The sequence below is a fragment of the Chroicocephalus ridibundus genome, chromosome 8, assembly GCF_963924245.1.
Source record: "Chroicocephalus ridibundus chromosome 8, bChrRid1.1, whole genome shotgun sequence".
In the NCBI taxonomy this organism is placed as follows: Eukaryota; Metazoa; Chordata; class Aves; order Charadriiformes; family Laridae; genus Chroicocephalus; species Chroicocephalus ridibundus.
Genome location: NC_086291.1, coordinates 33,692,396 through 33,709,550, shown reverse-complemented (window position 1 = coordinate 33,709,550; position 17,155 = coordinate 33,692,396). Strand labels below are relative to the sequence as shown.

Here is a 17,155-nt window from a genome sequence, read left to right as displayed (position 1 = left end):
CAAATTATTGCATATCTCAGGCCTTGGTTTTATTCTGCTTTGAGCCTTTTGAGTTTGGAGTCTGATTGGAGTAAAAGCCACGTTAGTGCCATAGATCCCGATACAGCCCTTAATCACAAGCGGCTTTACTAATTGTGCCTGTGATTTCAATAGTGTTGTAACTTGCTTAAGCAGGACAAAGGAAAAGGCTTAACAAATCAACATGTGAGCCCTTGCGTTAGGGAAAGCCCACGTCTCTGGTTTTGACTTAAAAGAATTTTTAATCAGATGTTTCTGTAATTGGATCCAGTCATCTCTTGGGATAAAATCCCTCTGTTTGAGAAGCTGTTTGCAAGTGCTTGCCTTTTGGTCTTGCTGTGGTAGAGGCAGAAAGTTGACCCGTCTGTGCGAAGGGTCTGTTTAACGTGTATAAGCTGTTCTTTATTCATCGTATCTTTTTTTTGTTTTTTCCTCTAACTTACATGCTTGATCTCTGGGTGAGATGCAAATACGATTGAAGCCAGTCGTGTTTGCTTTGTCTCGCAGCATTAAGGATGAAAAAGTGAAACAGTGGTGAGAACGCATTCATAAAAATGATTATATCTCTAAAGCAGATGTTGCTAAACTGGTGTGAATAATAGGTATGTTTGTATCAGCAGACATGACCTGATATCTTTACGTTACTTCTGATATTGGGCAAAAACTGTGTTCTAACTGCAAAGTGTTTGTTTGTAATTGGTTATTAGTTTGCTAACCTCTGTGCTACTTTGGGCAAATTGTTTTTATGATGTGATGGACTAAGCTAGGATTTCAGTGTTGTACGTGCAGAATCTGTGAAATGGCATTAGAACGTGACTTCTAATAGTAAACTACTGCTGTGTTGCCTGATTTTAAAACTAGAACAGCACCGTTTTACAGAGGTGAGTTCATAACTTGGGGTCTGTTAAAGGCTGCAAAAGCTACAGGCGGATCCCAGGAGGGTGTCACCCTAAAGAGTACGAATTTTGAGGCTTTGCTCTTTCCATATCAGCTTTCCTAGGTGCCACGGTAGTGTGTGATTGAGGTTGAAAGTTCGTGGCGGTGGACATGTGTTTTATTAACCAGAAACCTGTAAGATTTCATGCAAAATCCCAAGACTCTTGCTGCAGCGGCACCCTGTCTCTTGTTTGAGAATTAGGCTGCGATGCCATTGGGCTTGTCACCAGGGACATCTTCCTCCCTGAGCACCTTGTTGAAGTGCTGGCTGAAGGGAGGAGTTGATGGAGCGTCACGTACCTGCCGACTCTAGGAGGTGACTTCGCTTCTGTTGGATTTAAGTGGAAACAGCGTACGGATGGAAAACCTCTTTGCCCTTGGGGCTGTAGTACAACGCCCTGGCCTGGGTCACGCCAGTTTGAGACCTCAGACACCTTTGCTGGGCACTTCCCTGCAAGCGGGGTCCTCCGGGGTCTTCAGTCAGACTGCTCGGCTGTAGGGCAGAAAACAGTTTGGTTAGGAAACACGAAAAGGAATCAAATCTAGCCTTTACACTGCGGAAGCTAAACTAGATAGGGTCCTAGTATCAGAGGAGAGAATATAGAGAAGTACTCTAATACCTTTAGCTTCTGTGTTTTAGTATCTCAGCTGCTCGTGCTGTTTGCTATCTGCTTTTTCTCCAGAACCAGCTGCCGTTCCGCGCTGCAAATTATGGTCCTCTCTCACCCTAAAAGTGCAGAAATAAGATTAGCGGGCATTAGCTATGGAAGTCATACGCTATACTGTCGTATTGAACCGTGTTCACCTCGGGATAAATCTTTGTCTGGGTGTTCTGTCTCGAGTAGCGCGCAACACGTCTGTCCTGTCTGGTCATTTCTTATTCAATATTTTTGGGACCGCTCTGTCCCGTTTGGAAGCAGTCCCCCTCCCCGCCCCAGGTTTTATCTGCAGGCGTTTCAGATGAAAATTTGAAATGCTGCTTTTGCAATTCCGTATTTAAGACTCATTTCTTTCAGCTTCTTCAGGGTGTCTCTCATGTCTGTCCAAAATTTTACTCTCTTTTGCCTGAATCCCACGGTCTCTTCAAGTTTTAAATTTAAAGCAACAGCTTTTGGCTCATGGTTCCTTGCAGAGTTTTCCTCCATAATTTTTATGCAGTATAAAGTACAGATGCTGAAAGCATGAAACTTCTTATGGGTATGCTTTCTCTGAAGAAAAGTTTGAAAAACTTGCGGCTGTAATGTAGACAGGAAAGTTTGTGGGAATAAATTCTCAGCAACAATTCTGTAAAACCACGTGATCTCCCCCCCCCCCCCCCCCCTTAAAAAGCACATGGGTGAGAAACACTCAAGGAAACTGAAACTGAGGATTTAAATGACTGTATTTTATTTGTGCTTTTATCATAAAACCTGTATCGGGCGACCCGGGGACGGTGTTTTGCAAAGGGCCTTGTGCTAGAGAAAGCTGCTGCTGTATGAGGCTGCTCGTTTGAAATGAATCAAATTTGTTTCCAAAACGCTGAAGACTTTGAACAAAGGAAGCGACAGGCTTTCTAGTATTGCTGCCTTATGTTGGGTTTTCTGTTTGGGTGCGGCTGGATATTATATTGCTAGTTATGAATATGTATTACATTACAGTTGTATTGAGCTCAGCGATTAGGCAGCGTTTCGCATTGTTTTAAATGCTGTAAATGGTGCTTCTTGGTTTTGTGGGGAGCTGAAGCATTTGTGTATCTGCCTGTTGGGATTTAATCTCCATTAAACCAGAACATTTAAGTGCCTATAGTCACAGTTTATGCCAGCGCTGTCCCTCATAGCGTGAGACAGGGGACTTAAGAAGCTGCTAATGACCTGACCGCACCGTCTGGAGAGCAAATTTTCCCCAGAATACTCCTAAATCCTCTGACAGGCTAGGAAAAAAGTCCTGCCCTTGCTGGAAGATGCAGATGCGTACGAGGGTACCCTGTTTTCACGGGGTTCAGCCGAGCATCTGAGCACAGATTTGCTTTGTGATGTGCCTCACGCTATCGCTAAGGTCGTTTTCATTTTTGTCTTTGCCAGGTGTGGCTTTTATAGATGGACCAAATGTGTGGCCACTGGTGAGAATCTATCGAGGTGGCTTTCTCCTGATAGAATTCCTCTTTCTCCTGGGTATCAACACATACGGCTGGAGACAGGCTGGAGTCAATCACGTCCTCATCTTCGAACTCAATCCCCGCAGCAACTTGTCCCATCAACATCTCTTTGAGGTAAACAGGACGGATTGTAGGAGCGGTTGAGCTGCGCGGCGGATCAGGAGGGTAAATCCTGCACCGTTTCCTGGCAAGGAGCTGTAATGCAATTAGAAGAGGAAGTTGCGGAAGGCTGATTAGATTACAGGATTGAGCGCTGCTCTCCCTTTTCTTGTAATGAGAATTCACTGTAGGTTTCGGAGATATGTTTTCATAAGGTATCTATGTGGTTTTTTTCTGTTTTTCTGTAGATTGCTGGTTTCCTGGGGGTTTTGTGGTGCCTGAGCCTGCTGGCATGTATATATGGTAAATTCACCTACATCCCTATGCAGGTGAATCCGCTCATCTTGTACGGCTTCATGTTGCTTTTTCTCATCAACCCTACCAAAACCTTATATTACAAGTCCCGTTTTTGGCTGCTTAAACTATTGGTAAGTCTCAAACCTGATTTAAATAAATACATTTTTAAAAACCGCTAAGCGGTAGCAGTTAAATGTATACAAGCAGCACTGATGTTCAGGAAAGAGGGATACGTGTACCACTTGTGTGTTCATAGAGCAGACCCGATTATCAACTGCGAATATTGTCGAGCTATAGGTTTACAGAAGCAACTTCTGCTTGCCTGTACCAGTCTATCATTATCTTCGTACTGCAGGTAGCTACTTGTTAATCTTCCTATAGACAGCTATATACATACTTTTGCACATATAGAAGCACTTGGATATCTTGTTTTTCCCTAATGTAGCGGAACAGTTTGATTAGGGTCAGGGCGCTTTAAGGCAAGGACGGATGGATCCTCGGATCCATGGATGCTCCTCAGCCCAAACTGGGGGAGTGCCAACCTTGAGGGTGTTCGCTGGTGGAAAGGGGAGTTTTGCAAAGGTTACTGCTTATAAAATTATGTTCAGGGGTGGGATTCTTTTCAGCAAACGTGTTTGTGGTCTTAAACTATTTATTTTAGACCCAGCTGCTATTTTTCAGGTAAGATAAATCTGTTACATTGAATGTAAATATGCAAGCTACTTCAGCGTTCCAGTTATAGGTGGGAGCTCCAAAAGAAGAGTTTTCAGACTTGTTAGGTGGCTTATCGGTCTCTTCATCCCCACTCCGTATGCCCTTTTAAATTGACTTTAATCAAGTTGGTTCCCTTGATACCTTATTCTTGCTGGAGCTGCTCAGACGGCATCAGGCGGAAGAGGGTTTGGCTGGCTGATGTTATTCGTCGAATCCTTTTAATGCCAGTTAAAACAATTAAGTTTATCTGGAACGTGGCAAAGATGAAACGTAGAATCAGGCTTCGAGCGTGTGCGTGCAGGTATGCACACAGCTAGTTAACCTCTGTGCCCTTACCTCTGTTAGTTGATTTGCTGGCTTACTGCTGTTTCAGTTTCTTCTTTTTTTGCCTTCCAGCATTCAGCCATCTCTCATAGACGTACCTTTAGTCCCAAGCCTCATTAATCCTACTGCTGTCCCTTGGTGCTAGGGGAAGCACTGGAAGTGCTCTAACCGTGTGAGCAATATCTGTGCTAATTTGCCTTAATATCTTAACAGGGTAAGATTTTTTGGTCTTCACAGAGCTCTTAAGCAGTTGCCAGTACCTGCTGGATCCCAGCTCTCTCTAGACTGCGCTGCAGTTGGCGATACAGGCAACACCTTTGAGTGTGCCGAGGCCAGTTCATCCCGAGCTCTCCTGGGGAGACAAAGCTTCATCAAAACGCAAGATCACCTTAATGGTGGAAAATGACACGGTACTTCTGGCTGTGTGTATTGCGGAAAGGGGGGAAAAAAAAGAGGCCAGACAAACCACGTGAAGAGTAGGTGTTAGGCTTTTCTAATTTTTTGTGTGTGTAATTGGCCAGCTGGGTGTATTTTCTTTCTCCGTGCAGTCGCCAGCAGCTATCTGGGTGAAAGGCGGTTTAAATAGCGCAATTCTTACAACTGTGCTGTTCACACAAATTTTGGGTTGGTGAGCGTTTTTCTTCACGTGCTTGATATGTTTCATTTCCGGTCAAAATTCAGTCTGATATATCGGGTGTAGCAGAGCATTACCAGCACCTTCAATTTTCCTAGAACCAAATCAGAAGCCTACTTTAGTGTGTCGTAGCTTTTCCGGATGGATCTAGGAGGCTTTTTGCATCCACCCATGGTCATCAACAACTGCCTGTTGGTACTCATGAGCAGGATCTCTTTTGATGGAACTGCAAGTTGCGTTTGAATTCATCTTCCTCTGAGTAAAAAAGGTTCTTTAGCCCCTACCAAGTTTAATTCCCACGCCAGGCTCTTCTTTCCCGCCTACGTGCTTAGGTTGAGCGTTCTTTGCCCCTTTGCTGCCGGATGAGAAGCCCATGAGTTGCGTTTGTGTAGGCTGAGGAATCGGATGCGAGCTCTGGGGATGGTGCAGCGTCTGCCTGCCCACGCTCTCTGCAGGGCGCCGAAACGGCGAAACAACTGCGGGGAGCCCATCTGCGAGAGGTGAAAATCTAGGAAGTGTTTAGCTCCGGCTCAAATATCTTACTGTTTCAGCACTTATTAAAACCGCAGTAGTCAGCACCGGGAAGTCTGCGCGCTTGGATTGTGGAACCGTTGCTAGATAATTGCCACATGTGACTCGAAACTGAGGTTCAGCCCTAGGTTTTGGTATTTTATGACGTTGTTCTTGCAGTCCATCTTCACCGGATGATGTTGCAGACGCTTCTCAGCTGGGAAGTGAGGAGTTGCCTGTGGTACCTGCCAGCGCCCGCTGGTGGCTGGGCTGGAACTCCAGCGGTGCCCGGGCGGCAGTCGGAAACCACAGTGCCTGATGCGCAGGGTTAGGAGGGTTCAAACAGCAGCTCAGGTTCTTCAGGATAGTTGACTGAGATACCAGTTCCTTAGCGAGGTTGCATAGATATCTGCTGACTCCTTGCCTGCTCCAACTTTTAGGTGGAAAGCTTCTACTCTCTTAAAAGTTTTATGCTGTTCCCTGGTTGGTTCTCTCCCAAAATTAAATAGCGTTTTATTAATTGCTTCTTTTTTTCAGGGAGTTCTATCTGTAAAGCTGTTTTCATTGGCTTTTGTTGGTCTTTCTTTCGGGGCGGGGGGGGGGGGGGGGAAGGTCTGTGAGGAGAGATAAAGGGATGATATCAGGGAGAGTTGGTAGAAAGGAGTAAGGGCCTTTTGAAGAGGAAGGCTGGTGTGCCGAAGAGGAAGGCTGGTTTGCCTTCTCTGACCTCTGCAGAAGCTGTTCTGCAGCTGGACGGCTTTGAGGCCAGACCTCCCCAACGGCTGGCCCTGTCTGAGCCTTTATAATAGGTGCCCTCCTCCGTGAGCATGGTGCTTTCTGGGTCAAGATCCGTATCTGCTTTATGCCGCTAAATCTTAATCCCCTATTTGGCTTTGAAATTTAGGACCAGAGCCTTAAATTGGCATTGCAAGCTGATAGGAATGTGTCAGTCCTCTCCCGGGTTTCTGTAGCTGCGTACCCTTTAGGTTAATAAGGAGAGCAATATAAAAGATCAGTGTTAGCCTGTGCTTTCATTAATTTAAAGGCTCATAAATCTCTGAACTACAGGATGGCGCTGGCTCTTTGAGAAATTGGCTGTTAGTAACTATAACTAACCGGGTAGAGAGAGTTGTAATCAAAGGTAATGGCCCATGAAAACTGTCTGGTTTGAAAGAAGCAAAACTGCTGTTAGGGCTTAGAGGGAAAGTGGACTGGGATTGAGGGGGAGTCTAATTGACAGTCAATAGGATTTCCTCTGCCCTTTCTTTAACTCTTTCCCTGCGAGAGGCTTTGGGAGATCCAGCAGTGGCAGTTGGCACTCTTACAACTTCTGACGGCAAAGAACAACTAACGCGTTAAGTACACCGGGCAATGATCAGGCTAATGGCCGCGCTGAGGGTCTATAATCTGAGTGACGTGAAGTGTGAGGGAGAAGGTAAGCGTGGAAGATGTCGATAGGCATGACATAAATGAAAGAAAGCGCTGATTAAAACGAGGAGCAACTGGAGAACCAGAGCTGTGGAGAGCTCTTACACAGAGACTGGGAGCTGCTGGGAAAGAGCTTGGTTGGAGACTGGGCTCTTCTGCCAGTGAAAACACAGAAAGGTGGGGAGGGATATGAATAGTTGTATACAGGAGAAAAGCAGGGATGTTATTTGTACTAAAAGTGAGGAGGCAGTTACCTTTTTTGTCAGCGGGAGTGAAAGGTCAGCAATAAATCTTCAGGCATTTCTGTTATTTCCATATTTGTTCAGTGCTACGATATCCCGCCGCTGCATTTAGATGTCTTTGACACGATGCCATGAATTATTCCTTTTTTCTTTTTTCTTCCCCCCCACCCCACCCGACAGTTTCGAGTGTTCACTGCTCCCTTCCACAAGGTAGGCTTCGCAGATTTCTGGCTGGCTGATCAGCTCAACAGCCTGGTCGTGATACTCATGGATCTGGAATACATGATCTGCTTCTACAGCTTCGAGGTTCAGTGGGAGGACAATGCTGGACTTCTGGCAAATACAGGTAGAGTAATGCTGACGACCCACGCGAACGCGGTCAAAATGACCCAAAAAACACTGAGCAAAGCAACTTTATAATCATCTATCTGTTTTGAAGAGGGCTACCCATGACATAGGAAACTAAAATAATAGGCGCTTCTTGTAAACACAGCACTAGAGAGATTCTCCCCTTTCTTACTTCCATCCAGAGAAGTGGAATTTCACATCAGCATTCATTTCCTAATCCAGTCGTTTGGCCTGACTTGTATATTCATCAAGGGATTTTAGACACAGTGCTACCTGCTTGGAAAGAGGAATCCATTTTCCTGGCATCGTTGCTTTATTTCATAGTGGTTTAACCACGTATTTGCTTTTAACCTGTTCCTTTTGCTCAGCATGAAAACGAGTTGCTTGAGCACAATTTTCTGTGCTGCAGCAAGCTTCTTCGCAGGCTCCGTCACAGTAACGTAAAGCAAGAGAGGGTGGAGAAATTTCCTCCGAGCTTGTTAGTGCCTCCCTAAATTCAATTAAAGTGGATGCTGTGATGCCAGGGTCGTGCCTGCTGTTGTCTCTTCTCACCTTTCTGGCCCAAAGAGCTGCAGAGTTGGTATATGAATCTTGACTTTGGCCTTCCCGGTGGCAAAATGGTACTTGTCTCCTCCTGGACTGGGCTGTTGTCTTTCCATTTTAAGCAGTGACTGCTGGCAAATCGCGCTGTCTGATGGCTTTGACAGTCGCTGAAAGAATTTGCAGTGTGCTTCAGTAAGCATCAGCGTTCACTGTGTTCTTCCAATCTGTCTGATCTTTCTCTTCCCTTTAAGAGAGAGAGTGTTGCAAGTAACTAAATGTTTATTTATTAAAATAAATAAAGCAACTGGGTGGATAACAGCTTGTTCTCTGCCAGTCCAAACAGTGGAATGGTAGTGCAGCTAATAACTTGTCTCCATTATTCTGAATAAGAAACAAATGGTTTTCAGTCAGTGGGGTGTTTCTAGTTTACATGAGCTGAGCAAGGGAGCATAAGAGTATGTCACGCTTGGGAGTTACAGGCGAAGCTGGGGTTCTCCTGGTCATTTCCTCAATAAAAAAAAAAAAAAAAGAAAAAGACTTTCAAACATCAAGGGTGTGACACAATATCATGTTGGTGCAGTTGCCTCTCGCCCTCTATGCCCTGGCTTTGCTTTTTTTTAAAAACAAAAAAAACAAAAAAACAAACAAACAAAAAAAACAACAAAAAAACCCCATCCAACAAAACCCCACCAAACACATACTGAAATATGTTGGTTTTTTTTTTCCTATTACAACATACAAGAAAAATGGGTCAAGGACATCTTAGGCAAACTAGCCTTTTTGAGCTGTCCTGCAGAGTTTGGAAATGCTCTCCCATTTATGCACAAAAATTCAGCGTCGAAGGGCCTTTTGTAATTCCATCCGTAATTTGATTATTCGCAGTACTGCCAACAGCGCAAAATAAATTTAGAAATAGATTATTTCTAATCTTCTTGCGTGTTAATTATACTGGCAGTGGTGAAAGAGTTAGGTGATGATGTGTCTGGATGTGTTATTGATGTCATGTCACCCGAATACCTCCGAGATGAAGTTAAGGGCTTCAGGATACTTTCTGGTGATGAGCTTCTCGCTGTTCTGGCTGTGTGCGTGCCCAAGTGCCCCCATTGATGGGGAGTTGCTCTCATGTCAAGCGATACTACTCTTCACAGACTCACAGAATGGCTGGGGTTGGAAGGGACCTCTGGAGATCATCTAGTCCAAGCCCCTGCCAGAGCAGGGTCACCCAGAGCAGGTGGCACAGGAACGCGTCCAGGCGGGTTTGGAATGTCTCCAGAGACGGAGACTCCACCACCTCTCTGGGCAGCCTGTGCCAGGGCTCTGCCACCCTCAGGGTAAAGAAGTTCCTCCTCACGTTGAGATGGAACTTCCTATGGTCGAGTTTGTGCCCGTTGCCTCTTGTCCTGTCCGCGGGCACCACTGAGAAGAGCCTGGCCCCATCCTGCTGACACCCACCCTTTCAGTATTTATGAGCATGGATAAGGTCCCCCCTCAGCCGTCTTTTTTCCAGACTGAAGAGACCCAAATCCCTCAGCCTTTCTTCATAAGAGAGGTGTTCCAGTCCCCTCAGCATCTTGGTAGCCCTTTGCTGTCCCCTCTCCAGCAGTTCCCCGTCCTTCTTGAACCAGGGAGCCCAGAACTGGTCACAGTACTCTTGCAGAAAGGAAGACGATAGGAATTCTTAAACTTGCTGATTTTGTGTCCCTGAAACTTTTTTTCTTGCAGATAATCAGATTTGTTACAGCTACTCCTACGGAGTGAGAGCAGTTGTCCAGTGCATCCCTGCTTGGTTGCGATTCATCCAGTGCCTGCGCCGTTACCGTGATAACAAACGGGCCTTTCATCTGGTTAACGCTGGAAAATATTCCACCACCTTCTTCGTGGTGACATTTGCAGCCCTTTACAGCACTCACAAAGGTATGGGTTATTTTGGAAAATGCTTTGCAAGTCATGGGATTTGCTTTTTACATGGGAAAAGCTCAGAATTTGGCATTGCATTGAAACATGAACTTTTGTCTTTTTGGCATCTGTGAGATCTCAATGGAAAGGCTTGGAAAAGTGGAAAGGTTGCCTGGCTTGTGCAGAGGATTTTAAAATCTTCTTTTAGGTATTTTTCACATACCTGCTCTGCTTAGAGCCGCGCTTCTGGAGCGTGAGAGAGAATTTTCAAGTTCCTCTCTCAAAAGGGGAAGACTGAAATACCTGTCAGTTTTTGTTGGGAAGAGTGGTTGAATGGGGGATATATAAGGAAAAGGTAACATAGGAAATACTTCTCCCTTGGTATTGATAAATAGCTAACCTGGATCAACTAAATAAATTCGGTCCATCGTTCCTGAATGTGGGGAGATGTGCACAGTGCCGGGAAAATGCCCTCTCTGGATTTTCCTGTGTGTTTTTATCCATGTTTTTTCTGCAGCTGGTAGGGAGTTGTTTCCAATCCATTTAACTGCAGATTGAGCTCTGATCCCTCAAGTTCCCCATCTCCCTGGAAACGACAATTACTCGATTCTGCTCTTGTTCCGAAGGAAAAAGCTTTTAGTTTCTGCACTTCAGGCAGTCGCCCTGCCTGTCATTGTTCTGAAGTCCTAAAAGCTGTATTCTTTTATTTGAAAATAGATGCCTTCTATATCTCCAGAAATTAGCAACCGCACACGCTCGTGAGTAATTACTTATCCTGAAATATGATTGTGGCAGCGCAGGGAGAAGCGTTGAAGGCATGCTTCTAGTTAACAAGCTGCGTTTTTTGGAGGGGCGGCAGGGTCATTAGAAACCTTCCAGTGGCCAAGAAATGGCTGTTTGGACGTAGCTGGGCCTGAAGTCACACCGATAATGTTTGTCAAGCCTGGAATTTTAATGGCAGAGAAGCGCATTGAAGGCTGGAAGCCGGGCGCACTGTAGCTGGAGGTACGGGCAAACCTGGTGCGGGAGCATTGGTGGTGGATGCAGCGCCTGGCCCCTCTGTGCATCTCCCCTGTCCCTGCAGCTTGTTCCCCTTTGAACTTGTTTGCTCGGTGACATTCTGCAGCTTTTCAGATCATAGAATCATAGGGTCGGAAGGGACCTCTGGAGATCATCTAGTCCAACCCCCTGCCAGAGCAGGGTCACCCAGAGCAGGTGGCACAGGAACGCGTCCAGGCGAGTTTGGAATGTCTCCAGAGACGGAGACTCCACCACCTCTCTGGGCAGCCTGTGCCAGGGCTCTGCCACCCTCAGGGTAAAGTTCCTCCTCATGTTTAGGTGGAACTTCCTATGCTCCAGTTTGTGCCCGTTACCTCTTGTCCTGTCGCTGGGCACCACTGAGAAGAGCCTGGCCCCATCCTGCTGACACCCACCCTTTCAGTATTTATAAGTGTTGATAAGGTCCCCCCTCAGTTGTGTTTTTTCCAGACTGAAGAGACCCAAATCCCTCAGCCTTTCTTCATAAGAGAGGTGTTCCAGTCCCCTCAGCATCTTGGTAGCCCTTTGCTGTCCCCTCTCCAGCAGTTCCCTGTCCTCCTTGAACCGGGGAGCCCAGAACTGGACACTGTAAGCCCAGAACTGGACACAGTATTGGACACAGTTCCAGCCCTGCCGTCCGGTTAGTCACCACCGGGATGAGACACATACAGATTGCCTGGCTACAAGTCACTGCTTACACGCTTTTATATACAGTGCCTGCTCTGGGGAGGCTGACTAATGCTCCTCCTTCCCGGGGCTGGGGGGGGGGATGGCACTCTGGCAAAGCTTTCTGCAGGAAGGTTGGGTTAGGTTTGGAACCAAGAGGAAAACCAGCATCTGTCAGAATGTCCTGTTGAAGAATTTGACCTCTTCCTATTCCCCTTTGAAGTTTGGCTCCGTGCCAGCGCCGCTGACCCGTGTTCTCGTTGCTGCCATCTATAACTGTTGTCCGCTCTTGGTGGCTGGCAGGGAGTGGGCTGTAACGAGGTGTTTACGAGCTGGGCACGGGGCTAGTTGCAATTGAGAGACCTTCGGGACTCCCAGCTTTTGTCTGTCCGGTTTTGTTGGTGGGAGTCAATAGCATGTAGTTGCTGGTATCAGACAAAAGAATTTTGGAAGCTTCATTGGCTTTGGAAATTACACGTTAGCACAGATTTTGTAAATGTCACTGTGCCTGGGCTTGTAGTGATTTTTCAGAGGGCTGCCTGAAGACCTTGTCGTGTCTTCTCAGCCCTGTTAAGCCTATTCCCGCCCTGCCATAAATGCGCTTTCTAATATGCTGTACCTGTTAAGAATTCCAATTTTATCTATGTGTTTTACATAGACCCCCAGTTCTTTTTGAGCTTGGAATCAGATGGTCTATCATCAAGTTGTTGAAAATAGATGCACTGCTCGCCCACACCTTCTCCGTGTCTGCCTAAGGATAAGACAAACACCCATCTCTTACCTACAGAACACCTGTTGGGGCTAGCTGCTTGCTATTAAGAAAGGAAGCAATGCCCAAAACAAGTGTCAAAGTGGTAAAGAACCTTGCTCCTTAGACCTGCTCTAAATTGCTGTAAGTAACGAACCTGGTAATAGCCGTGGTAACGAGAGTTTTATTTAAACAGTCTTCCATGCCTGTGTTTGCAAGCCTATGACTTATACCTCTGGAATGACAGCTTTCGGCTGCCAGGACAAGAGGGTAATTGGTGGCCTTTTCTCGGGAGGTCAGGTAATGTACACCAGCGCCTGTCCTCTCCTTGGGAGTCCTGGGGACGTCACAGCCCTCTGAAAAGGCTTGTCTTCCTCCCTTGATGTGAACCTTGAATAATTTGTGGCTGCTCTGTAGGTTTTTAGCTTGCATCTGCCAGCTGCGTGAAGATGGACTGTGTGGCTAAGAGGGTTTGTCGGCGTTGAAAGCCAGCTAATTCCTACAGAGCGCGCTTAGAGCATTCTTGTGCTGTGTTTCTGTCTGCTTGCTGGGAAACAACTCGAACTAAATAAACGTACAAATGCCGCCTTATTATGTTTAAGTGATGTATGCTGCTTCTAGCCATATGTGGTACTCCTTTCTCCAGACCTCCTGTAGCGAAGGATCCCCCCCCTCTAACGCTTGACGAGTGACTCTTGATGAGGATCTCAGTTTCCCCAAAATATCCCTATTTAGTAATTCATAATGTTCAGGCAGGGCATAATTCTGATTCTTTTTTTCTCTCCGAGAAGCCATTTCTTTACTCTTCTTCCTTTTGGTTTAGATACAGAATACTATTTTCTCTGCTAATCGCAGTTGGGATGTTAGACCGGTAAGATACCAACGTAAATTCTCTTCGGTTTTCTCTCCCGAACTTGCAGTCTTGTCAACCTGGGACTAGACTAGTTTTAGAGAGTTAATCCCAAGCTGTCGTCTTTTGATGTTGGGATACCATCTGAAGTAGTGAAGCCGAAGTGAGAGTAGCCGCCCCAGGATGTGAGACTGGAGCAGGCGGCGGTTGCGTGGCCGAGTGCTGTGTCGGGCTGCCTGCTTCACCACGGCTCGGAAACACAACCACCTTCCAGGCATGGCAGCAGCCACCCAAGGGCAACTGTTGCTGACCTCCCGAAGGAGGAATTCTCAGTATTTTTACATCGCTCGTAGGAATGGGAAGCAAAGGCCGCGGTCCTGTAAATATAGTCCTACGGGGGGTGTTTGCACAGGCAAATGAGGTGTATCTGTAACTCTGAGCATCTGGAGAGCGTGCTGCCGGTCCCTGTGTGCTTCCAGCACCGCCGAGAAGAAGCCTCTGCCCCCCCCACCCCCCCCCGAGCTCCTTCCTTCAACTTCCCTGGCAGCGCTGAGCAGCTTCCCCCAGAGCCAGCCGAGAACCGAGCGTTGTACTGCCTTATTTCATCCCTACGCGGCGCTGGGGAAACAAGTGATTAAGCCCCAGTCTGCAGCAGAATATTTGCCCCAGCTGCCGTGTTATTTTGACATGCAACTACTTCTCACGGTGTTTTCGCTCAGCCAAAAGCAGATGTCGTTTCCTTGGGCCGCTTCCACTTCAGCTTACCGTAGCGTTCCCCGGGGATCCCCTCTTGCGTACTTGCATTTAAGAAGGTACGCTGCCATATCTGTACTTGCATTTAAGAAGGTACGCTGCCATATCCGGAATAACCAGCCTTGGTTTCCTTCTTCACTCAGACCCGGTTCAGGCTTTGTAAGGTAGGGTTCTTATATTTAGGTGTTTGGCTCTTATGAGAAACAGTGCGACTGGAGTTGTCTTGTACTGCTCCAAGAGTGCCGGTCACTTCTTAAGCTTTATGCGTGATTTGTGCTCCAACTTTATTCTTTGTAAAATGAGATGCGTCTTGGTTTTGCTGCTGTCTGTCAGTTTTCTCTTACCTTGATGCCTTTTGCTTACGTGGCGTCGTCAGAAATATCTGGCTCACATAGAACGTAGATTTGGCTTCTGCGCTTGAAGAACCGACCTTCTTGAGTGCTTTGTACTCTTGTCATCGTTTCTTTGTTTCGTGGGATTTGCTGTTGCGGTGTGAGCATTTGTGTGTTTACCTTGGGCTTTTTTCCAGGAACGCGTTACTGAGCTTAAGCTCAAGTACTAGGTTAAAGTCGGCTATGTGGGTTTTTATCCTTTAACTGAAAGGAAAGACTGTTTATGCAAGTTTTCATTGTCCGTTTGATTTACACACCTTATTCAATGGAATCCTTGTCGTCTGGGTAGTATCCAGCTATTTATTGACTTCTGAATTATTCCAAAGTTAATCCACGTGGCCTGGAAACTTGAGTAAGCGTCTCTTCTTCCATACCGCTCCCACGCCCTTTCCAGGTATTCCAAATAAGACCGCTGAACATTAGCTGTCATCGCCTTGGAAGTGCCGTGGAGAGCCTTAGGTCGGTCTAAGATAATGTAACCGCCATGCACTTTCTCATTAAACAGCCCAGGAAATTGACAGTAATTAAAAATACAGAAGTTAACTAAATAGGGCTGTCTCTAAAGAGTCGTGCTTCTGTCTGTGTTCTCATCATCCCTTCAGAAACAGGCTTTTCTGATGAACTAATGTGTAATTTGGGGTTTTTCTTTAAGCCAGCATAAGAAAAAAACGTGAAATTCCTTGCTTTGTCAAGGAATAGAGATGTGAACTGTCAAGGCAGGAGTCATCCTTGGATTAATGGGCTTTTGCAGGAAGGCGTTGGACCATCCCTTACTAATAGAGAGGTTCGACCAGGTCTGACCAGATGAAGATGGATGGGAAATGTGCTGCTTTTTAAAAATATAGTGGAAGATACCCAGGTCTCGTAATGGCTACTCATTCCTCATAAATCACGACGGCTTCAGCTGTTACCAGTGGTGGTGCCGCCTGGCGTAGCTAACTCCATGCCGGAACGAATTGCTGGTTCTTCCACGCTCTGTCCCACTGCAGCTCCCCTGGGGAGGGGTACGGCTTCCAGGCGGAGGATGGTGATGCACAGCGGGAAGGGGGAGAGGATGGCGGTAACATCAAGCTGTTGGGCTGGGAGCTGCGGGATGATGTCTGGTTGCACCGTAGCTCTGCCCTTCGCCGCCGGCTGAAGAACTGGGTAGTGGGTTGTGTGACTTAGCCCTTGTTGCTACCACATTAGAAGCTGCAGGGTGCCACCCCTGTGGAGTGAACTTGCTGGCAGGTGGAACGATAATTAACTATGAGCCTAAATGGTTACAGCAGGAGAGGAGAACAAGGTGATGTGAGAACCGGGGACTAAAATGACTTTTACAGAAATCGGGCATCGGTGCAACAGCTTATAGTACCTCAACTGAGAAACGTCATTTCATTTCTAGGGAGTGGAGCGAGGCAAAGTGAGTGCACCCATTGAATTCAAGTACAAATCTTTTTTTTTAAAAAAAAGTGCAAAACTTTAAAAAAAAAAAATACTAATCACAAAAGAATGAAGCAAGCATCATTCGTGAGATCCTGTTCCCTAGCTTCTCCCTTGTGTGTCGGTACGAGATCTCCCATCTCTCCCCCTCTTCCTCAGTGCTGGAAGAGCTGTCAGCACTGTGGCAAGCCAGATCGTTTGATTTAGGTGTCACAAGAGCCTTACAGAGTGCTTGGATTGAGCTCGTGAAGAAAAACAAACTTCGTAATGGGATTAACTGGCTTCTTTCTTAATACTTGCAGTTTTTGCATGGCTTACCTTAGCACAGCGTACTGGCAGCTTCCATCAGGATGATTATTTGGAGCCGAAACGTGCAACGTCTGTCACATTGCTGTGAGCTAGGATGAATTTTTGTCTGAAACTCTGTCATCCCATGCCCAGGAGGCCTTCAGTAATGAGTTGTGTTCATTAGCCAGTCTTTCTGATCCTTTCCATCAGAGCAGCGGCGGTGTCATTAGTGAAGAATTGGAGGCATTGCCATGGGCAAACATTGCCAGTCTGGCCTCTGACCTCCTCCCAGCTTTGACGCGGGGCTCTGCGGCACCCTGAGCAAGCCCGGCTTCTCCACGCCGGCTTCTTAGCTCCTCTAATTGCGTAGACACCCATTCCGGTGATGGTGCTTCAGGGTCGAGCTGCTGGGAGAGGGTGAGGACCACCCTGGCCGGGGAGGAGGTGCTGGCAGGAGCTCGCTCGCCGGTAAGTGAGTGGGGAAAGTGAGAGGAGACGGCAGCCTGTGCTTGGCAGGGAGCCCAGGAAGGGGGATTTCGGGAACTGCCACCGTACCCCCAATGTCAGCACAAACGAGGCATAAAATCCCACGGGGGAAATCTTCCTCTGCTTTGTAGGTCTGCAAATGTCAAGTGGGATGTTCCCGGTGCCGACAGCCCACGCCGTAGGGGAGAGGCAGCCTCGGCACCCTGCCGCTGAGTGATTTGTGCATTTGCTCCTCGAGCTTGTGGCTGAGAGAGAGATGGATTTTAATAGCCAGGATTTGGAAAGTGGACTAATAGCACCGTTTTTATCACTTAATACACTTTAGTGTTAAGGGTGGCTGGAGAAGCGGGAACGCTAATGAGTAAGGTGTAAGTGAAAAGAATGGCCTA

General features: G+C 46.8%; 1 protein-coding gene across 1 annotated transcript in view; it reads left to right on the top strand.

Moving 5' to 3' along the window:
- Positions 1–17,155, top strand: part of XPR1 (xenotropic and polytropic retrovirus receptor 1) — a 116,287-nt gene that overhangs the window by 89,176 nt on the left and 9,956 nt on the right. Inside the window, exons 8-11 of the mRNA XM_063343198.1 lie at positions 3,015–3,202; positions 3,436–3,615; positions 7,517–7,682; positions 9,950–10,141. Coding sequence (XP_063199268.1) covers positions 3,015–3,202; positions 3,436–3,615; positions 7,517–7,682; positions 9,950–10,141 — 726 coding nt within the window. The remainder of the gene's footprint in view (positions 1–3,014; positions 3,203–3,435; positions 3,616–7,516; positions 7,683–9,949; positions 10,142–17,155) is intronic.